This window comes from Penaeus monodon, chromosome 10, assembly GCF_015228065.2.
Source record: "Penaeus monodon isolate SGIC_2016 chromosome 10, NSTDA_Pmon_1, whole genome shotgun sequence".
Lineage (NCBI taxonomy): Eukaryota > Metazoa > Arthropoda > Malacostraca > Decapoda > Penaeidae > Penaeus > Penaeus monodon.
This window is the reverse complement of record NC_051395.1, coordinates 5,634,274-5,659,003: the sequence shown is the minus strand read 5'-3', so window position 1 is coordinate 5,659,003 and position 24,730 is coordinate 5,634,274. Positions and strand designations below refer to the sequence as shown.

Sequence of the window (24,730 nt, the reverse complement as noted above, 5' to 3'; positions counted from 1 at the left end):
CGGTCGCTTATGCACAGGAACGCTCGCTCGGCCATGGATAGAACGGATACCAGTTTCCCCGTTAGCACACGCACACACACACACACACGGAGTGCGTGTTTTTTGTGTAAATAAGAATATATATATATATATATATATATATATATATATATATATATATATATACATACACACACACACACACACACACACACACACACACACACACAACACACACACACACACACACACACACACACACACACACACACACACACACACGTACACGTACACGTACACGTACACGCACACGCACACGCACACGCACACGCGCACACACACACACACACACACACACACACACACACACACACACACACATATATATATATATATATATATATATATATATATATATATATATATATATATATATATATATATATATATATATATATATATATATATATATATATATATATATATATATCGCTTGCAGCTGCCACCGCTAGCCTAGTGCGAAAAAAGGAGCAGTTTTGCTAAAGCTTCTCCATCATCGAGGGTGCTTCCTCGTAGGCACCCATGGATCCCTGCACTCCCATGCTAAACTGTGAGGAATCTCGGAGTAGGAAGACACCCTAGAAATACGGAGTCATAGCCCATCGGTGTATAGACACGCCCTGGCTCTGTACCAACTCCTGCCCCTCAGCTCCCTGGGGTTAATGGGTGGTTCAGGGGAGGTGGGCTTCGTCAGTCCTCTTGCCTATTGGTATAAAACCACTGGCAATGAAACATATGAATGGATTAGGCTGGAGGGAGGAGTATTGTGCCTCTCACCCAGCAAGTGAGGCAGGTTGTTGTTCCCGTTAGAAGGGAGACTGCTGGCGCGCAGGATGGGAGTAAGGGTTACTCGTCCTGCCTGCATCCCGGCAACTGCCAACCCAGTGTGAGGCCTGTGGGGCAAAGTCCCACAGGCGGACATTGGGCCCCACAGCCTGCCGGCCCCCTTTATATGGAGACTTTACTAGGTCCCAGAGATCGAGGATTTGTGGCTCATGGATTCAGCATTCCAAACCACATCGTTGTAGTGATACAGGTACTGTGGCCAAGGAGATTGTCCACATTCTTCTTAGAATCTTCCAAAGCTGAATCTTCCATTGGCTGTGGCCACACTCCAGATTTTCTTCAAATCCCTCTGTCTTTCCAGTGTCCACTTCAGGGTGTTTCACCTGGACAGGGAGGAGTGTGCCCAGAGATTCGCTACAGCTATCTGTAATTGAATAACAGTACTTGGGAATCTGAAGAACCCTGCCGCTCTGTAGATTCCTTCAAGACACTCAATGCAGTGCAGGAGTCCATAGGCGAACACTCAAGGCCATGGCAAAATTTCATCTCGCTGGAGAAACTGGAGACCACAGATGAGTGTCGCGGGCCTAACTGAATGGCAGTCGGCAATCGGGTGCGCAGGGGCTGAAGGTGAACCTATGGCACAGGGCTTGCATACTGCCCTGGGTGCCATCTGGTAGTCCGGTTCCATTCCCTCGGACCTGCTGATTTGCGTAGTGATCCCTCTTTGGAAGTGGAAAGGGGATCAATGGGAATGTTGCAACTATTGTGGCATTACCCTGCTCACTATACTATACAAGTTTTTGCTCACATTCTTCTGAAATGGATCCTACAAAGGCACCAAAGACAGGCAATCTGGATTCACTCCTGTCAACTCCACAATAGACTGTATCCTAACACTTCGAGTCACTGTGGAACGCCTTTGTGAGTTTGGTCGTGGACTGCTGGCAGCCTACATCGACTTCAAGAAGGCGTTTGACTCACTGCATCACGAATCGCTTTGGGAGATCCTGAGAGTTAGGGGAATTTCAACAAGGATTGTTGGTTTAATAGCAAGCCTGTATACAGGTACTGTAAATGCTGTAAAGTGTGGTGGGGGTTTGTCCAGATTCTTCCCTGTCAACTCAGGAATTAGCCAAGGTTGTGTTCTTGCATCAAGACCCTTCAACACTTGCATGGACTGGATAATGGGCATAGCTACTATCCAAAGTTATTGAGGAGCAACATTGGACAATATTAAAGTCATGGACCCTGATTTGGTTGACGATGTTGAATTCATCTCTGAGTCTCTAGAATCAAAAGTGGTGGCTCTTGATGCAATTAGCAATGATGCAAAGCCTATGGGTCTAAAGGACTCCTGGGCGAAGACCAAGATCCAGGATTTTGGGGACCAGTGAGGGAGACCTGTTCAGTTGCGGTGAGGGCGGTGAAGCCACAGAGAGATTTACATACCTTGGTAGTGTAGTTCATCTTTCTGTCAGACCAGAATGTCAGCAGACGGATTGACCTGGCAGCAAGAGCCACAAAGCCAGTCAACAACAGTATTGGGAGATGCCGTTACTTGTGCAGAAGGGCCAAGCTGCGTTTCTTCAAGGCCTTGATACTGCCAGTTTTGCTTTATGGAAGTGAAACCTTAACGCTATCGAGTCACGTCTTGATGCCTTTTGTAACAAGTTCCTATGCCAGATCATGAGGTACAGTCGGCAAGATCATGTGTCTAGCCGACGGTTACACCATGAGACCAGTTACTTGCATAATCCGGGACCACCAACTCAGGCTATATCAGCACTTAGCCCGTTTCCTGTTAATGATCCTGCCCATCAGGTTGTCTCTTCACGAAACAATCCTGGGTAGAGGAGGCCCCTGGGACAACTAGGAGTTCATGGCTTTACATATCGACTAAACCTGTCGCGAGGAGCAGAGATGGGATGAGGACCTGCCTGGCGATTCACCTCGAGGGACCTCCGTGATTGGGAGCGAAGAGTGGATGCACACACACACACACACATTTATACGTATGCATTTAGAAAAAAAAAGAATGAGAATGAATATCTTCACGGCGTGACAGACAGAAAGACAGACAAACACACAGAAAGAGAGAAAGGGTGAGAGAGTGAGAGAGAGAAAGAGTTTGTGTGTGTGTGTGTACGTGACTTATCCTTTCTTTTACTGTAGTGTTGCTTTTATAAACAAGGAGACTTGCAGTCAAGTGTATTTAATACCCAAGGAAGAATGAAGAATCCAGGAATCAGGGTCTTGAAAAATGGTGCAATGGGGCAAAGAAATAAATGGTCCTAGGTGATAGACTGGTTTTCAGCCCAGCTTTAACCAACTGGCATGTGACTTCCCACCCTGTCAGACTTCTTTGACGTTCTACTAAGGGCTCGCCATTGCACAACCCGTCTAGGGAGTCAGTGATATTGGTGCTGGTGAGACTTGACTTGACCAGCAACGAGAATGCCTTCCAATAAATCCTATAGAAAATCTCTTTGGCTGCATTTCACTCTTTCTCGCCCACTTTGTTTCAGTATATTTTTGTCATTTCCACTTTTCTTTTATTCATTATCTTCTCATTACGTTAATTCAATATTTTTGGCCTTAGATATTATGGTACTTTGTTTATTTGCCTGACATGATATTCCTCTCATATGCCCATTAATCTGAGGTGTTGTTTTACTTCAGCACAATGTAATGGGGTTCCTTGAGTTCCTGGCTTTTCATTTTATTCAACACATGGTTTCTTTAATTACATTTTAGGCTTTCTTTTCCATTGGCGCATTATGATATGTTACTTCATTTGGTGCTTGGGTAATTTCACTAATAATGAATACTTTATTTTTTAGGTTATTCCTTCACTTTTCATTTCTTTTGCTCACCTCATATTCCTACATAGAGCAATTGCTCTTATTAGAAAATCTCGAAAACACAAGCTCTTAACCTTTTTTTGTCTAATTTACCTTTCAGCCAGTACACATATTCCTAATGGTTAATGGTTAATAAAATTTACTAGACATAAAGTCACGTAGCACTATTAGGAGGTACTCTGTAGCAGAGAAAATGGTAAAGAGAGGAGGGGAGGATGAGTTAATGATTAAATGTGCTATATGTAAAAAGTCGTACTGCACTTTAGGAAAGTAAAGAGAGGTAAAGTGAGTAAACGGGTAAGGCAGGACTTTGAAAAGGAGGTATCAAATGAAGGATATGTATGCGTCTGGGGAAGGAAAAGTTGTCACGGGAAAATGTGTGGGATTCCGCATGGATGACCAACTGGTAGGTGGTCGGAGAAGGGAGGGAAAATAGAGGTAGGGGATGCAGTAAAGCCGGGGCAGGAAAAGGGAAGGTATGGGACTAAAAGAGGAACATTACATGGAAACACAATGGTGGATCAGAATTGAGATGCGAGTATGAACAATATGCAGACGAGCAAGAACAGTCTCTTAACGTCTGTTGATGGGATGGAACTGACTAAGAGTCTTAGAGTATGTAATTTATTGGCGAGAAGTCCTGACCAAAAAGACTGCCAGGGGCAAGAGGAAAGTCGTAACGTAAAGGCAATAATCAGTGGCTGAAATACCTGGCTCACTGCCGGAAATCCCGACAGGGCTGGACACCCAGCAAAACATGACAGGCTTATGGCGCGTAGACAGATAGAACAACCAGCCCTGAATTTTATGGACAAGGGGTTGGTCGAGTGCATAGACTGTATGAGAGACAGCGAGTTATGGGACTCAATCGAAATAGTGAAAAAGAAGTAAGGAAGGGAGGACATAAGGTGTAAAGTAAAGAGAAGCGCGTACAGCTCTGTTGTAAGGTCAGTGGACTCTGGAGCGAGAGGAAAGTTGAGTGCATGGACATGGAAGAATACAGCAAAACCAGCATCGGAGAAGGATTTACTGGAGGAATGAGCAGACTTCATTAAGGAAATGAGTGAGAAGGACAAAAGGGGGGGGGGGTCTGATTTGGGTAAATCAGGGAAAACAGAAACAAATACAAGGGGAAGGTGTAAACCAGGAAGGAAACAAATGTAAAGAAAAGGAAGAGGTGGAGATGAGGATAGGGGGAATGGGAAAAGAGATCATCCAAGCGAACAGAAAGAGGAAACTTGTTTGGAAAGGGAAAATTGGTGGAAATTTGCATAGCACTGGAGAGAGAGAAGGGCACGGCGTCGGGGGAAGAAATGGCAGTCCTGCTCAGTGTACAGGCTCTTAACTGAAGAGGAGTGAAAGGCACCCAGGGCCAAGCAAAGCCCACGGTGGTGAATTGTATCAAGGTGACCAAGAAGGAAGGCAGAGGCTGAAGATAGCTAAGGCAGTCATAGTCAAGATAGGAGAGAATCAGGGGAACGTGAAGATAAGAGAGCTTTGCGGTCTGAACCCCATGATATATGTAAGAGTAGGAGGCAACGGTGAGCTTTTTCTCTAATGGAGATGTGATCTCGCCAAGACAGTTTGGAATCATAAATAACGTTCTTGGAGTGGAGGCTAGGATCTCCATGTGAGCGAAAGGAAATGATGGAGAAGGGTTTGGAGGTAGAAAAGTAAAAGCCATGATTTGTGGCCAAATAAAATAACGATATTGCAGACTGGAGAAGTGGACGGAGAGCAGGTATGGGCAGACCAGAAGCAAAGATCTTTTTTGGGCAACTGGTGTAAAACTAAAACTATGCTATTAACAGAAAGGAGGAATAAGATAGTGTCTAGCACACTTCATTGCGGGAATATAAAATAGCTAATACAGCCAGGCTTTAAGATTCAGGATACCACATTAAGCGGAAGTTAACGATTCGTTCTTACAGTTTGCATAAGCAGCTAGTTAAAGCAATGGGCGGTAATCTCGTAGGAGGGTACCCAATTTACTGGGCTTTAAGAAGGGAAGGATACGGACCTCATGCCAAATAGGAAATTTCCAATTGAAATATGGTTGAAGATAGTTAATGACAAATAGGAAGATGAGAAGTGTCGGAGCATACAGTAATGTATCCCGCCAGGGCCTTCGTGTAAGGCAGAGTGAAGGTCAGAGGAAAGAAAGGAAGTATTATAGGGCTCAACAGAAGACAGGGAGAAGGAGAAGGGAGTGCAGTCTAAATGGAAGAAAAGTAGAAAGGTGAGAGCCACTACTGACCTAGCTGAAATCTGCATGATATTCAGTACCAACTTGGAAAAGATCAGAGACGAGAGTATCTCGAAAATGTATGACGGGCAGGATGATAGGGTTGTTCCCTAACATTTGTGTATCTGACGAAAGACTGCAGACAGGTGTAGATGTATTGGAGGAAATTTGATCATTTTGCCAGCTGATTGTAATATAGTTACAGTTTTGCTGCAAAGACTCGTGGATGGTCTTTTAAAAGGGCTGATTTGCTGACTAGGGGTGTCTCACTTGTAGCAATATCTGTTCCAGGCTGTGCGCTTTAGTACAATCCGAGTTCTACCATGGAACACATTTATTGGTATAAGGCCAGAAGGTTTGGGAAATGGTTGAAAAGGCAGCACTCGGGACAGTGACAGTGAAAAATAGAAGCATATCTGAAGTGGAAGAGAAGGATGGTGAAGGAAAATAGTCCATCAAAACATCAGCATGGGGATTGGGAAGTGGAACATTTGAAATAGGAGAAAGGAGACTAGGAAAGTGGGGGAAAGAGAATGCAGTCACTTTGAATGTAGAGGGAATGGGAGCAGAGACTGGAAGGTGGATGAAGGATGGGTGAGTTTTTTGGGTCATGATTAAAAAGTTGAATTTCTTAAGTTTCTGACAGATTTTCTTATGGGGGGGAGGAGGTAAGTTTAGGAGGGGATGGGGTGGAATGTTTAAATTGTCTGATGCGATGGGTACAGCAAGGGAGAAGGGTAGGTACCTGGATCAAGGTTTATATAGATCTTGCCCAGGATATGGCAGAGATTGCAGTGTCTAGATTTAGAATGGCAAAAGAAATTGACAGAGAGGGAAGGGGCTGAAGTGGGAACATAAGAAATATAGGAGAGATACTGGGGGAGATATGAAAACATCATGGGAGGAATGGGGAGGGACAGAGTGAAGGACAGCACTGGATACGGAACATGAGGAAAATCTTGGCGTATTTCCTGCCTGGCCTCTCGTACAGCAAAACGGGAATACCATGCCCAAGGCTGTTTATGAATGGCACAAAGCCAACCTTTCATCATTCTTTCAACACATCTTAGGAAGTGGACAGTAAGATAAGGTTGAAGAAAAGGAAAAGGAAAAGGAGAAGAGAAAAGACTGCAAAATTGGTTGAACTCAGGGCAGAAGCCCAATATAGATATCCCCAAAATCTGGCCTCAGTCTCCCTCCATGACAACAACAGGCATGGGATTGGGGAGACACACTTCCTAGTTAGCCATCAGCCAACTCATCCAATCCAGTTTGAAAAGTGAGAACTTGTGCTACATAAATGTGGATTTTATATATTTATCAAAATATCTATTGGAGTGGAGTGACAGTGCTCTGCAGGGTGGCTAAAACGCCAACATTTCTGGTACTGACTGGGGAGAGTAAGGGGATGTAGGGGGAATCACAAAAAATTAATCCCGCCTGGCTGGGCTTAAAAGGGTTGTTAAAGGGTCTGTAGAGGTGGGAACTCTAGAAGGACAAGGATGGAAGGAAGAATGAATGGTGTGGTGAAGTAGTACTTTGGGGAGGAGGACAATAAGGGTGAAGAGTTATAATAAAGGAGGTAGAAAATTAAGATGACTGTGCAAGAGATGGGGTGGAGGATATTAGGAGAGCGGAAAGGGTGTCTTTTGAAGGTTGAGTTATAATCTTGGTAGATGATTTGGGATCAGTCAAGTTGACAGCATGAGTCAAGGAGAGGGGTTTAGTAGCAATGGTCAGCCGTGATCAAAGGAGAGTCAGGGGTTGGTAAACCAGAGAAGTTAGGTACATGTAAAGGGCAAGGCACAATGCTCCTAATAAGGGTACAAAATCTTCATTATTAGACATGGTAAGCCTGACAAAAGTGGGGACCCCTTAGGGTCCCCATGTGGGGTAAGGTCTAAAACTATGGGTGTCTTCTGTATGCGCCATAAAAGTTAATCCAATATTAAAGTTTAAGCCAGATCTCTGATACGCATGCGCATTGGCAGCATTCAGGACTAATTTTTAATTTACCTCCAGACCAGTCTTTACTTTTGAGATTAATCTTAATCCTGCACATATGCAGAACAAGGTACTTAACCCCACTAATCATGTATTGATGTCATGACGTCTTCAACTCCATAGAAAAGTTGAGTTGAGTTGCCATTAATATTTATGATAAACAATAACAAAACAAATGCTGACATTTTCATGTCAAAGATGTATGCAAAAATTCATCAGTACATATTTTTATAAGTTGTGGGATATTCAAAATGCAGATACAACTTTCAACACTGAAAAGAAAAATGAACCACAATTAGGTTTCAAATTCAGAATACAAACGTCTTGATTCTTTAAACTACAGTGACTTCAAAACAGCATGGACATTTGTTATCATGATCCTTGCTAGCAACACCCTGAAAAAAATACCCTACCTGTGCCCCACGATCATGCACGAGAAAGAGCTCTCAGAGAAAACTTCATTTTGGTTGTCTATCATATTTCTAGGCTTTTTGAAGCCATTTATATAATTTTATTTGTACTGACATGAGTATATGTCGGCAAGATATACTACTACCTTATATGTGCATATATTTTTTTCTCCTGTTGTAAACGTTTCCTTATTGTCATTAGCACATATGAAACTTGTAGAGGGTGAATGCTAATTGCCATTACACAGGTACCCACTTTTTCATGTAAAACAGCTGACTTACTGATAATAGCATTGACTTGTGCACCTGGCAGTGTGACTTGCGTCTTCTGTGCAAGTACTGAGGATGTGGATTAACTTGAATCCTGAATTAACTTTTATGACACATACAGAAGACACCCTAAGGAAATACCATGCCCATGGCTACCTGAAGCCACTCATTACTGGCACAAAGTCAGCTTGAAAGGCTGACTACATAGCTCTCACACCTTAGGAATGGAACCGGGGAAGGGATAGGGGAAGATAAGGATGAAAAAAGGGTAGAAAAGTGTGTGTCTTTTGTATATTATGTACAGCAGTCACACTTGAAGCTGCACAATTAACCCTATTCTAGAGATAAAAATCAAATGAATGAAGCTGCAGAATTGCCATTTTAGAAGGAATATTTAGAAATGAACAAACAATTTTTTTGAGAACTATACTGCAGTTTGTAAATGATTATGCTGATTGAAGTTATCAATAATATTTGGACATTTCTTTCACTTCAAGAAATTCACTTTATAGTTAAATTGTGTAAACTCTTTTCATTCTTTCATTTGTTTTTCCAAAAAAATGTGGAATAAGAAAACACACATGTCCAACAATATATAAAAAATTTTCTTCAAAAGAGAAATTTCCTAAAAAATACAAGAAATAATAGATTATCTGCGAATTTATGAGTAATGTGAAATGTATTAATAATGCACATTAAAAATAATATAAAAGAAACATACATATCTCACAATGCTCCTTTGGTGTGGATAGATGAAAAATAGTCAATAAAAAAAAAAAATAATAATAATAATAATAATAAATAAATAAAATAAAATAACACAAATGATTCTAATCAACTTCACAGTAAAGCATTTCTGTTTAAGAGAATTTGTCTGGTTATGACCTGACCCATTATTTACATGCATTAATGTAGTATATATTTAATGTATTTTGTTTCATGACTAACACAGCAATAACTAAAAACTAGATATTGCATTCATACCAGATGTAACAAGGTTAAGTCAGGTTATTATCAAAATCTGTACAACTGTGACAATATTTCAAAATGTAAAGTTATTACAAAAATACTTAATTAGAAGAACCTTAAAACTAGAATATCAGTTGATAAACTTCTCCTACAGTGGTATAAACTTGTATAACATAATCATCTTAATAGGCTCAATTCTGATTCAAAGGAATGGCTGATGTCCTGGTACCACAATTTCAATATCTCCACTTCACACTACTATATCAGCATCTAATCATCTTTCGTTCTGTACAGTTACATAAGTACATGCTCACACAAAACAATGTAAACTCGCACGCACACGCACAAACACGTATACAAATATGAAATAAATGAAACATATATACACAAAAGGCTAACTAAACTAGAAGCATGGTTAAAGTATACAATTTCTTTTGGCACATATTGCCCTAGTAATACATTTTATAAAATAATATTATGTCCATCTTGATTTGTATCAAACAAAAAAAGATTTCAGCAACCTCACTTCCGGAAGACATAGCGGTTCTTTGGAGTTTCCCTAGAATAGGAAAAGGAACAATTTCAAATTATGTCTATAAGTCTAATCAAATACAAAACCTTTGTCACTTTTTGATGGAATAATATGGTTGCATTAATGACAGCCTCACTCACCTGGGGGTTAGTGGAGTGCGAGTAAGTATAGAGCGTCGACGCGTGTTGGAGGATGGGAAACCTCCAAGGAGAGTGCCACCTTCTAGAGTAGGAACCTGCTGAACTCCCTGGTGCACATTCTCATCAGTAACGTTAATGAAAGTGTTCCAGTAGTCTGTGGAGATTTCAAGCAGCTTTTCCATGACCTGAAAAATTATAGAAGTTAGTTTGGGTTTGCTAATTAATAAAAGGATTTCAACAATCAGTGGAGATTTCAAGCAGTTTTTTTTTACCTGATAAATATACAAATTTGTCTGGGTTTGTTAAAGACCAATATTATAATTCCACGGTATGATATTTCAAAAATATTCCAGGGAAAACATTTTCCCTTTTACTACAATAGTACCACTCCTCACTCCCTTGGCAACCCAACTAATCAATTCAGTTTCATCAAAAGAACCAAAGCAAGATTTTGAACTTCTGAAGCAGATGTCAGAATCCCTTTAAAAGACTTGTCTATTGGACAACAACCTACCATTTGCTGTTGTCGAGTTTCAGTCAGCATAGTGGCTGGATCAGGTTCTGGTACTGAGTATCCTACAAGTGTTGGCCCAAACACCTTGGCTAGGTTGCTAGCCGGCATTTTGCATTCAGGACATTCAGCTACTCTGTAAGGACAAAATGGGCTGTAGATATCTATCTATCTATCTATCTATATATATATACACATATACATATACATACATACACACACACATTATATATATATATATATATAATATATATATATATAATATATAATATATAATAATATAATATATATAATTATAATATATATATATATATATATATTATATTATATATATATATATATATATATATATAATATATAATATAATATATATATATATTATATATATATATATATATATATGTATATGTATATGTATATGTATATGTATATGTATATGTATATGTATATTAATGTATATATGTATATATGTATATATGTATATAAATAAATAAATAAATAAAAATAAATAAAAATAATAAATAAATAAATAAAAATAAATAAAAAAAATAAATAAATAAAAATAAATAAATAAATAAATATATACATAAATATATAAATAAATATATAAATATAAACAAATGTGTACACACCTACACCCACACATACATGTACGCCCACAAATACTATATGTAAAATTGAGTAAAACATTAACTGTTGATCCTGACACAGCCTTGCTAGCTGTATGCTCATGTCCCTTGTAAAGCAAGGGATATAAGAATAAGCATAAGCATATAATCCAACTTCATTTTAAAGTTTATGCTATCTTGATATCTATGGATGCTTTCTTTGATCAAATAACTATAAAAAACTGGATAACTATAAAAAAGTACTTAACATGGTACAGTAATCATCATTTAGACAATGTAGTAAGAAGCTTCTTAGTAACAATACTACAGTTTTTGTTTTGGCATCATCTTTCCCTTTCTCGTTAAGGCAAAATAACAACACAGCAGTACTGCATTGGGTAGGGATTTTCCTCTCAGTTCCTTTCACAGCTACGGAAGTATCCTGCTCTGTAAAGGGATCCCTATAGACTAGTGTGACTGCCACTTTTGTAATAATTCAGGGTTGTGTAGGCAGTAATGCAGCCAAGAGTGACTGCAGTATCATAAAATCTTGTAAATATTTATTTGGGGTGAAGGAAAGAATAAACACAATGTGCATCAACAAGGATTCCCCCCCCCCCCCCTGTTTGTATTTTGTCAGTTAATATTTTTGAAATAACAGTATATGAATCTGAACCTAACACAATTTTACTCATTTTTATAGATGACAATCTTCATATACAAAGATCATTTATAAATTCTACCCCATAACACTCCAAATATATTTTGAATCAGCTGGGCCCCCCAAAATTGCTGTTTTGGAGTAAAAATATGAGAGAGAGAGAGAGAGAGAGAGAGAGAGAGAGAGAGAGAGAGAGAGAGAGAGAGAGAGAGAGAGAGAGAGAGAGAGAGAGAGAGAGAGAGAGAGAGAGAGAGAGAGAGAGAGAGAGAGAGAGAGAGAGAGAAGAGAGAGAGCGCAGGATGAAACCCCAACCAACCTTCATTAAGAGCTAGCTTACCTTTGAAGATGAGTCATGATCCAAGCCAAAGTATCCCTGTTGGGCTGTGGTAATTCTGAGATTGCCTGGTAGAGAGCCGCAAGGTAATCTTGGGCCTCCGACTTTTCTGCAGCACTTGTAAAGTCTCGCCAGAGGAGGTGGGTGACAAGTGGTTCCTTGAGTGACCGCATGAAGTCCTTAAGTGCACCACAAACAACATGGATATCAAGCTGGGACAGGTTAGGCATGCCTTTACCTCGCAGAAACTGATCCTAAAAGAGAAACTCTTTTTGAAGTCGTCTAAATGAAAAAAATTACCAGATGTGACAACTACGTCCTTTCCGGTTCACAGAGTAGGAAAAGGAGGATGATTAGCAAGAGGAAGAAAAAGAACAAAATTAAAGAGGTAAGAATATTGTTAACAGTATTAGTATAATAACAGTAATAACCAATATTGACATTAACAATGACAAATCAATTATGGCAGCATTACTACAATAATCTTATGTAATAACAAGAACACTTATCCATAAGAACAATTAACTTCAACACAAAAAGATCAATAAAAACCTTTAGTTCCTTCACATCCTTTTCTGCTCCTGGTACTCGATAAATTCCAACTTCACTCAAACCACGGTTTTCTACCTCATTGGTGCAATGGACCACCAAGGCTGGAACCATTGGGGGCATACGAGATGTGTAGTCAGCAATGGTTCCCTGTTGAGTAATTGATCATGTAATCATGTGATACTTTGAATTCACACTTCAAATTCATAAGGGGAATAAAGAAAATCAATAACCAACCATTATTCTCGACTATTTCTCTAACAAATATAAATATTTAAAAAATTGCTGCTGCTGCATGCAAAACTGTTCTGTTGAGCATACACAATTTGAAGTTTTGAATAGTATCAGTCTGAGGAGAAAATACTAGGATCACCAAATATCACCAAAGCTGACGTTTTTCAAGAACTGACAACCATGGCCACAAAATGGCACCTTTAAAAATGGTTACTTAAAACCTATGCATATGACACTCACTTTCAGGCTAACTGCTTCCTTGTACATATGCACTTACCAATTGCCCCTTTGTAGTTGGAGTGTTAGCTGTAGGAACACAAGGAAGCGGCACAGATTCACGACACTCAGGATGACAGGTAGCGCGACAGTCTCGACACTTAAGGGCAATCTTACCAAACTTAATTCTGTTGAATAAAAATTGGATGTGAACCTAAATACTCTGAGTAGCAATTGTGAATCTGCTCATAGAAGATATATGGAAATCATTCATATTTTACATATGATAATGTTAGGAAAACATGACATTTATAATTTACCAAAATATTCAAGGGTCATCTTAACTTACTTTCATTGGGAAACCGTTAAGGACACCTAAGAACATTTTAACAAAATATATTGTTATAACTCAAAGGCATATATATATATATATGTATATATATATATATATATATATATATATATATATATATATATATATATATATATATATATATATATATATATATATATATATATATTGTTTAATATCTTGTAGTTAGTTGCCTGATAAACAGCACTTACCTTTTGCCACATGGCTGACAATGTTCAGTCTTGTATATAGTCTTGGTGTAGAAGGCATGAGGTCTTTGGTTTATCTTTGTAACTGAGGAATGGGTGCGCAATACTGGTGTGACAAGATTGTGTGTAGGAGTGTAGTACATCTGACCTGTGCCCTGTTTCTAGATAAGAAAGAAAGACAATGAAAAACTAAAAATTTTCTCCCAATCTTCTTTTTTTTTTTTTTTTTTTTACTATGGTTAGCTCTATAAACATCAATATCTCAATTAATTTTTATTTCTCTGTAATAAGCTCTTAAGAACAGATTCTATCAAAAGGAAAATATAAATAAGGCAAAGAAAACAACTAAAAAACATGGCCTCTTTTCCTTTAACTTTTCCATTTCTCATGACATATACGAATACATTCTACCTCTACTAATCAAAGAAAACACAATACTTACCTGAGGTGTTATTGGGTTTGGAAAGTGTGGTGAGTATGCAGTCTGAGGAATATGTGGAGTTGAGGGTGTATTGAGAGTATGGCCATGGGTAGGTTTCTTAAGGTGACTAACCTCAGTCTCTTCATCTGCAAAGCAGAGGACATCAGTATTACAAAAAATTACAGGATTACTCTGCAGTGTAAAATTATGTGAATAGAAGTTATTACAAGGTTAACTAGCAAAAGAAAGTGTGTGCATATATAAACATGTATGGACACATTTTCAAAAAAAGTACACATGTACGTGAATGTACTTCTGCATACATAGATGTATATTTGAGTATATGGATGTACAAGGATGTATATGTTTACAGTGATGTGTGTGTGTGTTTTTGTACATATATGTATGCATACACATGTATATTGATATTCCTTACCCCAGTGCCTATGGGTTTATGTATTTCCTCTGTATATTTTTGTGAATTTTGTTACATACAGATAGCTCCATGTCTGCTTAGCCACCAAGAAGTCTAATATGTAAGATGTAGGAGGAGGACAAGTTTTTAAATCAAGTTATAGATCTCTTACAACACATCAATTCTACATGGACTTACTCAGATTTTGGGAATGTAACAATTAGGCAATTTTTTTTTTTTTTTTTTGGGGGGAGAGAAGAAAGGAAGTAAGGAAAAAAGTGGGGGCAGTACTTTTCTTCACAATCATATCATGAAAAATAATTAATAATGGGAAAATCTGGGGCCAATTACTGATTCACAATGGACTGTAAATGTGGTGAAAAATGTTTGCAAAATTTCCAGGTGACCAATAATAAATAGCTATATTTCCTACATTTTCAAATGATATATAATTTATTGCACATGCATAATTAACATACCCTGGGCATATTCACACAATGGTAGTCATATCAGACTTTAAAGAATTGAATTAAAATATAATTTTTATTATTTAAACTTTTTTGTCTTCTCCCTGTTACATCATGATAATTAACTTGTGACTGCACATACAATATCTCCATATCTTATGGCTGAAAGTATACCCCCCCCCCCATCCTTCATTTGCATTTAGTGTGTTTCCCCCTTTGGGGTAGCCAGCACTTTATATTGCTCTCACTGGAGGGAGGGAGGGAAAGAGAGAGAGAGAGAGGGAGAGAGAGAGAGGGGGAGAGAGGGAGAGAGAGAGAGAGAGAGAGAGAGAGAGAGAGAGAGAGAGAGAGAGAGAGAGAGAGAGAGAGAGAGAGACAGAGAGAAATATATATAGAGAGAGAAATATATTACCACTGTAACAAGCCATAGCAACCACTAAGTAAGCTACTCACAAATACTCTCAGCAGCATCTGCCATTCCTGATTTCCACTATGTATGTGACTGTAACTGTGTATAATACCATTTTTACCACCATTATTTACATCTACTGCCAGTTTCAGACATCCCAACTGCTGACAAGTATTTGGATACCTATAGTTTTCAGTGAAGTTAACATAAACACAGACACTTCTACTGACACAAAACAAAACCGAATACTATGTCTACCATGAAGCCTACCACCAACATGATTTGATGCCATGACACCTGGAATTTGATGTATGACAACACAGATTATTGCACTTTAAGAAACCATAAATCCTTATTACTACTATAAAGACAAGATCACAGACAACTATCATCATCCTCTACATGAACTCCAAGACATTTTCTACACAGAGCAAACACTAACTAGAAAATACTGTTTGTAGGTCCCCATCTTCACCAGCCGAACTCTTTCCTTCTCTTGATTGTCAACATAAAAACCTCACTGCCTTGACCTTCTCTGAGTTATCTTTCCCTAGTGATGTCTGATGCTTAGTGACATTGCCTTCCCAACTTCCTGTTTTGCCAAATTAACATGTTTAAGGATATACATATATACCAAAATAGATGCATATGGTGCCATGGCAATAATCATCAGGTACAGTGATTGCTGTACACAATCACACCTAGAAATTAATGAAGTTAATGGACTGTTACTGCTCAAGACAAAATTAAGTTGAACCCTAGTAATGTTACATCCTTCTCCACCTCCTATTGTTCTTCCAGGCTTGTGATAAGACTTTGTGAACTGTGCAAGCAAGAGAAACTATATAATCTAAAACTTCAGCTCTTCTAAATGTAAACCATATTCCAACAGCAAACAAAAGCTGAATGTTATATAATTATTTTTGTGAAAATATTCGTAAAATTCTGAAAACTGTTGTGTACTTTTCAATCAGCTGGTCAGAACTGCCACAAAGGCAAATATTCAAGATATGGGTATGAGTAAAGTTCCTACATACATCACAGCTGTAATGATCTATATAACTGTCACCTGAAGAACAGAACCAAGTTATTTACACCATAAAATTTATTTATCTAGTATAAGGGGGAAAGAAGAAGACTGAACTTTTCATTAGCAGCAATTGCCTAATGGACTACAGATTTCATTTACTACATTATTTTTAAGGCAAGATACCTTCCCCTCCCAAAAATACAGATGGAATGAATAAGAACATTAAGAAAAATGTTTATGGTTCACTATGAACAGTGTTGTGCTAAATATTGCATAATAAGAATGGCAAATATATCTGATAGTGTCAAGACACCTCTCTTAGATGGATCTTACCCTATGTGTGTTATTGTGCTGTAGTCAAGGACAGCAGAGGAAATTGATTTATGTCTGGTGCCCAATAACTTTGCAGTGAACCAATCAGATTCATAACTAAAATGACATGATTCAAAGGAGATAGTGTTATGTATGTTATATACATCTGAGTTGGCAGGAAGGATAGTTCCTGTCTGAAAAACATTCATATGATCTATAATCCAACTACGAAGTCAGTTTCCTGTCATTTAATCATTGTAGAAAACCCAGAAAACCAAATTGCACTACCAGCTTAAAACAATCTTAGTCAAGCAGCAGTGTGATAGAACATTATTGGTGGTTTCCTGCCAAAATTTCAAACAAAAATATTCGAAGTAATTTAATATTTAATTTAATAACATTATTTACTGTTATGTTGTGGTAACTTTTGATAAGGTAGAAAAATAAGGTTATAAATTAACAATAAAGAATGTATTAAGTAAGTAAACTATTCTAATGCACACTAGAATACATGTTACCATATAATGATGTAGGTGGGCCTATGTAACAGAATATTGCATTATTTTCCTTTGGTATACTGTTTATCATTTATGTAATTGAGAAATCAGGCACAGAAAACCCATTTAGTCTGATATATTAATGCACTATTAATGTCAACATTTGCTTGTTATGTTGCAATAAATTATGTGACTGTTTTCATGCCACTGGTCCTCCAGCAATACCAGGTAACCAAGCAATGGTTTTGTTGGTGTCCATACAGAAAGGAAAATCAGACTGATAAAAGGGTCAGGCACAGACAGAAACACACTTTTTATATGGAAAAAAAAAAAAAAAAAAAAAAAAAAAAAGAGAAGAAAAGAAAAGAAAAGAGGAGGAAGAGAGAGTAATCCTTAACAATTTAAAAATAAATCTTACCTGTGGAAAGTGGAGGTGCTGATGGCTTGACTTTCGTCTCTGTATGGATTTTCTTAATTTCATCACCTTGTGTATAGTATGTGACTTGAGTCTTCACCTCATGGGTCTGCATGTCCTATTATGAGATATTCAACAATTACACACAACAACAAAAAAATCAAGTGAACCATACTATAAAAAATCAAAATCATAATCAATTCACACTATTCCTATAATTATCTAGCTATGTCCATATCTCTATGACGAGTGCACACATGCACACCTGCATGCAGGCACACACATACACATACATACATACATAAATAAATATATGTATGTATGTATACATGTATATATAAATTACATATACATATATTACAACACAGGCGCGCAAGCACGAATGCACGCACGCACATGCACATGCACACACACACACACACATACATATACTTTATATATCTATATAGATACTAAATATATATACATATGAATAGATAAATTATGTAAGAAAGAAATATTGAAAAGTCTCTAAATCAATTAACAAGAAAATAAGTATAGTTTACCTCACTTCTCCTGCCTGAGCGCCTTTTTCCCTTAGAAGAATCCTGCCGTTCTGGTGAAGATCTGCGTTTGAATGATCGTCCTGATCGGAGACGTGATTCTTCTAAATCATCCTCAGTAATATCAATGTCTGATACACTGAGGATGGAACCTAAAGAGAAAATTATGAGTTACTAAAAAACAAGCAATACAGATATACTGAGAAAAAAAAGAAAAGATAGTTTAAGAACTTCAATGCAGTATCTAGTGTACATTTTTAAAAAGAATTTTGCTTAAACACAAAGAACCTAATAACTTTCAACAGTCGAATCTAAGCAGGACCTACCCATTGTGTCATTGTCTTCTGTGATAGTAGAAAGAGGTCCTGGTGACAAGTCTCTTGTACTTCGCCGCTGATTTGTTGCTGTTCCACTAAAGGTAAACGAGTGCTGTAACTGTTGCAGTCTTTCTCTTGTTTCATTGACCTGACCTCTTCCCAACAACTCCATGACCAGACCAATCTGTCCTGCCTAAGAAATACCAGATAAATTATGAATAATCATAACCTGATTAGACATTAACTGGTGCCTTAATGCTTGAATGTGTGCATGGCTTGATTTAGAAGGTAAAAAGGAGAGGTGTTACCAGTTCTAGAATTAACTTTGGCAGCTACTATGTAAAAAGTTTATGTCAGCTGCACTCTGGGGTCAACATTTAAATGGCAAATATGAGTACTTTGCCAAGACAACTTGTTAGAAATTATTTCCACAAAAATGGGTCAAGTAGTAGTTAAGAATAATAAATGTTCAGCAATTTCCAAGATGACAATATGACATATATTAAGGCAATTTTTCTGAAGTATGATTAACAGTCAGTAGACTAACTGGGTCCTCAGATCTAGAGCAGGGGATGCTGGTCAGTACATATCTCTCTCTCTCTGTCTGTCTCTGTCTCTCTCTCACTCAAATTTTCACTTTACAAATGATAACCAGATGGTAAAAATATTCTGAAGCAGCAATACTGGCACATTGGTGTGATCTGATTTGATTTACCATACACATGTAAATACATACCAAATCATTTTTCTCTTTTTCTGTTGTGATTCTCTTGGCCTTTTCTACATCTAGCATGTGCTTTGCATTTTTTAATTTCATCTCCAGGCTTTTAATTTCCTTTTGGTATCTTGCTGCTTGCTCATTAAGACGACTCACTTCTGCTTCAAGTTCTCTTAACTGAACCCGATTTTTCTCTTCATGGTCTAAAAATTCGAGGAATTCTGGAAAAATGAGGAGAAATAATATAACAGATGTGTTCTTATATGTACTGGGGATCTGCATTTTTCACTTGATTCTGGGAAATAATAGTCAACAATATATGGAAAACTCTCATTATTGAAAACTTAGGTACTTGATATGTGAGAGAGAGAGAGAGAGAGAGAGAGAGAGAGGAGAGAGAGAGAGAGAGAGAGAAAGAGAAATGAGAGAGAGAAATGAGAGAGAGAGAAAATAGAGGAAGGAGAGAGAGAATGAGAGAAGAGAAAGAGAGAGATAGAGAAGGAGAGAGAGAGAGAGAGAGAGAGAGAAAGAGAGAGAGAGAGAGAGAGAGAGAGGGGAGAGAAGAGAGAGAGAGAGAGAGAGGAGAGAAGAGAGGAGAGAGAGAAGGAGAGAGAGAGAGAGAGAGAGAGAATGAGAGAGAGAGAGGAGAAATGAGAGAGAGAGAGAGAGAAATGAGAGAGAGAGAGAGAGAACAAGAGAGACAGAGTAGATTGAGAATTAGATTGATTCATTTTATTCAAAAGCAAAAACAAAAATGATAATTGACAGGCTATTCACCATGTTTATCTGTCTGGGATATATGGCAGTCTAAAATTACATATTGTGTTATGCTGATAAATGCTTTATTGAATATGACTATGGCTTACCCAATAACACCAAGGAAAAAAACTTTGGAAAGACAAAGCATAAACAGTTTTGATGAAATATATATATAAATAGCATTACTCAAAAATTCATTATCATGACTGACAATATATACATACTGTACTCTGCTGGATCTGCCAGAACCTGCATCTGGCGCATCAGGTCATCAAACTGTGCTGAAAGGGACTCCATGTTGGTCCTGTTACTCTGATTTCTGTAAGATAAACATTATTTCAAAAAACAGAAAACATCACTAGTATTCCACACTAATAATGTTCATTCTGCTATCTTAAGTATGCAGAACACTAAGGAAAAAAAAAGCAAAAGATGAAATTAAGATACACAACAAAACCACATTCTCTAATAAAATATGATATAGATATGCCCATATGGCTAAGGTTACCCTGAAGGAAGGCTCAACTAGTTTACAAAATACTACAGCATTTTCTCTTATTCTTAAATTATCTGCAATATTTTCTGAAGTAACTAAAGGACAGCAAGTAACACAAAATTATTGCACAGAGGTTCTGTTATTATAAAATCATATGTAATATACCCTTATCTTACATTCAAGAGTGTTTAACAATCACTGAGCAATATCCTTTGAGAATCTTATAGAGTAACAAGACTTGGGCAATTCTTACTAAATGCTCCATGTCACCAATACATCTAAATAAATACAAAATTCAATGCTTGAATTATTAACACAAAATGCTGCCTAAAATCACCACCTATATAAGAATTTATGCTTATTTGTTCATTTAACTGAACTGAACTTTCTGACTTAGCTAATTAGAATGAACCAGTTTTTGGAGGTGCATGCAACAACATCCGACACCATCCATAATCGTACAAATGATAAACCACCGTAGTATTAAATGGTAAATCTTACCAATTAACCCACAGTAGATGGGTTACTTGGTAATTCTTTTGTGCAGACACACTTGCCAGAGACTAAGTCCCCCAACTCGATGTCACAAAATTACTTAATCTAAGTTGCTGTGACTGGGTGTGTTGGAAGGCTCTGCCCCTCAACACCCCCCAGGAAACACGGTCTTCGCCTCAGTATAGACAGCAAGATAGAGCTGAAACTCAGGAACACAGAGTGGACTTAGGCTGTAAGCAGTGCTTTCTGCAATCTTTTTCCTTTATTTGCAACATTATCATTTGTGTCTGCAGATTATTTCCTGTGCTGACAACTGCAACTCTTGTCTTCTACAAGAATATCACCTTCAATCTGCCCTAGTTCAGTGTGTCCATACCATACAGATGAACTCTTTATTTTCTAATTATATTGGCTGCTGTGATCTGTTAAACGCATAGTCAAGTGATCTGCTAGGATGACAAATCTTTACTATTTACATTCTGGCACAAAAGAGCTTATATACCTTTTTGGTAACCTGATGTTAAATATAGAATCAGTCCAAACTTTTTCTAGCCAGGATATATGTAGTGTAAGTTGTTTGTACCACTATCAGGTTGGCCTTTAGAATGTATGCTTCCACCATATACCACAGAAAGCTGATACTGATACTAATACAAAAAAGAGTCTCAGTTTGAAGGCCACTCCCAGCATCTTGATAACAAGAATGCTTCAATATTAATATTCTCCTATTGGGGGCAGACCCCCAGGTCAGGAAGATTTATGGTTCATATGGAGATATTTCTGGATTCCTGGAATTGGCTGGAGTAACAGGGGTTTAACAATTTTATTAACAATTACCGACACTTTCTCTAATATCATTTGCAATGGAAAATAATAAGAGATTCAATATTACAATGTGAATAATTGAAACAAGGAATCTTAATTGCAAGGTTGGATGGCTGTGTGAAACAAAGAAATTACTATCTTGATAATAGTTTGTGAAGATTTACATTCTTGGACTTCTGTATCATGATAGATTGATTCCAATATAACAAACGTTTAATGTCATTGAGTGAACCACAGAAATAGAGGGAAATGGATACTGCCATCGTAGAGCATAAAAAATAGAGTAACAATCAACACAGGTACAGCTGCTGCGACCTCATATTAACCGCAAAATGATGAAAATATCTGCTACAAAATCCACAACAGCCTCACACCGCCAGAGTTCTTAAAGTCCCATTTTCTTTCAGTTGGCACAAAGTACTAATAAAGGGCGGGTATTGGGGGGGGGGGGGGTTCTCTCCCCTGTCTAGGGAATAAATAGAAGGTAGGAAAGGTTAGGTTTGGATTTTGGGTTTGCATGATATCCTGGTTTTGGGACTTCGTTTCTGGAGGGTGTGTTGCTCTCGGTAACAAATACCTATCAAACAAACAAACAATAAATAAGTTTTGTAAGATTAATACCAAAGACCTCCATTCTGTAAAAAGTGCAGATTAAATAGCTTGCGACATTTTTGTATACATATGCTAATCTGAACAAATATGTACAATAAAGGCATGTAGTGTGTAGCAAGTACACAAAAATTTGCTCTCAAGCGATTACACCATTACTGGAGCACAAACGTGAAGAAGCCTCGATACCAATTGTCGTGGTAATAGTTTGGATAATTACCATAAAACTAGGAATCCTTTATAAAACACACACACTTGCCAGAGAGACAAACGACTCCAACTCCACATTACAATTTTTTTTCAACAATTTCAGTTGCGGTAATTTCGGTGTGCCCTTCAGACACTGTCCGAGGGGAGGGTTGAAGGGGGGGGGGGGTAGGCCCTGCCCCTCCAACGCCCCCTGTGATACATTTTCTCCACCTTGGCGTGAACGGCAAGTTAGAGCTAAAACCCGGGAGAGCTGAGTGGACCGAGAGCTTTTTTTCCCTTTAACGATGGTGTTACTGTTACTGCAGATTATTTTTGTCCTCTAAAAAAAATAATAATAATAATAAAATTCAATGTGTTCGAGCATTGGGCATCAATAGCACAGACATTAAACAAAATATACAGTAAAAAAAAACTTACAACGGGTAACAAAACAAAAAAATCTAACCCCGTGCCAACCTCGCAGTACGAACCAAAAGCCTTCCTAACCCGGGGGCTTTTAAACTGTTAAATGTCCCCTTTAATTAAAAGAGTAAATATGCAAAATAAGTGGGGTTGCTCAAGCCAATTAATTAAGCCAACAGAGACGTATAACTTTCTGATAAACACACTAACTGCAGAGTCATCAGCTCGTGTATTTAAAATCACTGGGAAACCTTATCTAAAATTCAAATATTAAGAATTGGCTTAAATTTACAAAAAATTTTGACCTTCGGTTCTCTGTTGTATCATTTGCCTAAATCCTTTTTTAAATTCCGGCGTGATTTCTTAATCGATACGAACATTTCTTCACATGTTCTTCCGCTAAGAAAGAAGCTAGACATATGTAAATAAACCGTATTTTCACTAACAAATAAAGGCTCGAACTGCCAGCCGTTTCTACTTGTTTTCATTCTATTAAGAACCGGTAGTATTTCTAGCTAGCTAAAAAAAATAAAACTAAAACAAAAATCCGCTCTGCCACGAATTAACAGAACCAACCACACCAAGACCGTGACTAAGACGCCGCACGAACCAGCTCTTGGTCGCTAGAAACGGAGAAAAGTCATCACCGCCTCCAACCTCCTTCCTCACTTTTCAAACTCCTGGACGATTCCCGCACCCGCAATAGACTCCTCAACGTTCCGAGTGTTGGGCGAAGGAAAATACGTCCCGGGAACAAAAGAACATCGTATATACCGTGCGGGGAACTTTGGTGAGCTACCAGATCCTATGCTTTTTCGAATCGGATTCTGTGTGTTGTCGGTGTTGGAATGTTTATTCGTTGTGTCGGTTTTGTAGATGGCGCCACGAAGGAGGCAAATTTAAATTGTTTTAAATGGGTTTTCATTCCAATTTCAGTTTCTTTATACATGTCGTTGGGTTATGAGCATTGAAATTATGGTTATTCTATATTGTTTTCAAATATCTGTGGCAAAAAGTCGTATTTATACCATACAAGCTCTAAATGCCACATCGACGTTATACTGTACTTTTGAGTGGGAGTTAAATGTAGTACAGACATAATTTACTCAAATTATATTTCATAATACAGCAAAAAGTACTCGTTCTTTCTAACGCACTAAAGCAATACAGATATACACATATCCCCCCCCCTCTCTCTCTCTCTATTTCTCTCTCTTTCTTTCTCTCTCTTTCTCTCTCTCTCTCCTCTCTCTCTCTCTCTCTCTCTCTCTCTCTCTCTCTCCTCCTCTCTCTCTCTCTCCTCTCCCTCCTCTCTCTCTCTTCCCCCCTCCCTCTCCTCCTCTCCCCTCCTCTCTCTCTCCCTCCCCCTCTCGTTCTCCCCCCCCTCTCTCTCTCCCCCTATATCCCCCCTCTCTCTCCCTCTCTCCCCCCTCTCTCTCATAAATATGTGTATATATA

The 24,730-nt window shown here is 38.0% G+C and overlaps 2 protein-coding genes across 5 annotated transcripts in view; both read right to left on the bottom strand.

Annotated features, from left to right (window-relative positions):
* The window catches only part of LOC119577794 (tRNA pseudouridine synthase Pus10-like), an 8,896-nt gene extending 8,878 nt beyond the window's left edge, over positions 1-18 (bottom strand). The window contains exon 1 of the mRNA XM_037925363.1: positions 1-18. This exon is cut by the window's left edge and continues 219 nt beyond it. The gene's annotated coding sequence lies outside the window, so the exon portion shown is untranslated.
* Positions 19-9,407: 9,389 nt separating this feature from the next.
* LOC119577793 (rac GTPase-activating protein 1-like) lies at positions 9,408-24,003 on the bottom strand. 4 transcript variants are annotated; one of them, XM_037925358.1, is made up of 14 exons: positions 23,883-24,003; positions 20,460-20,554; positions 19,495-19,697; positions 18,768-18,951; positions 18,445-18,593; positions 17,903-18,017; positions 14,376-14,500; positions 13,937-14,094; positions 13,434-13,560; positions 12,926-13,072; positions 12,377-12,627; positions 10,774-10,906; positions 10,260-10,444; positions 9,408-10,146 (listed from the first exon to the last, which is right to left on the bottom strand). In XM_037925358.1, exons 2-14 carry the CDS (start codon positions 20,530-20,532, stop codon positions 10,110-10,112), a joined length of 1,887 nt encoding a protein of 628 aa, XP_037781286.1. In that variant the 5' UTR covers positions 20,533-20,554; positions 23,883-24,003; the 3' UTR covers positions 9,408-10,109. The 4 variants fall into 4 exon arrangements, with proteins under 4 accessions (XP_037781286.1, XP_037781287.1, XP_037781290.1 ...); XM_037925359.1 differs by having other exon boundaries at positions 23,849-23,960; XM_037925362.1 differs by lacking the exon at positions 23,883-24,003 and adding an exon at positions 23,860-23,878.
* Positions 24,004-24,730: the final 727 nt, after the last annotated feature.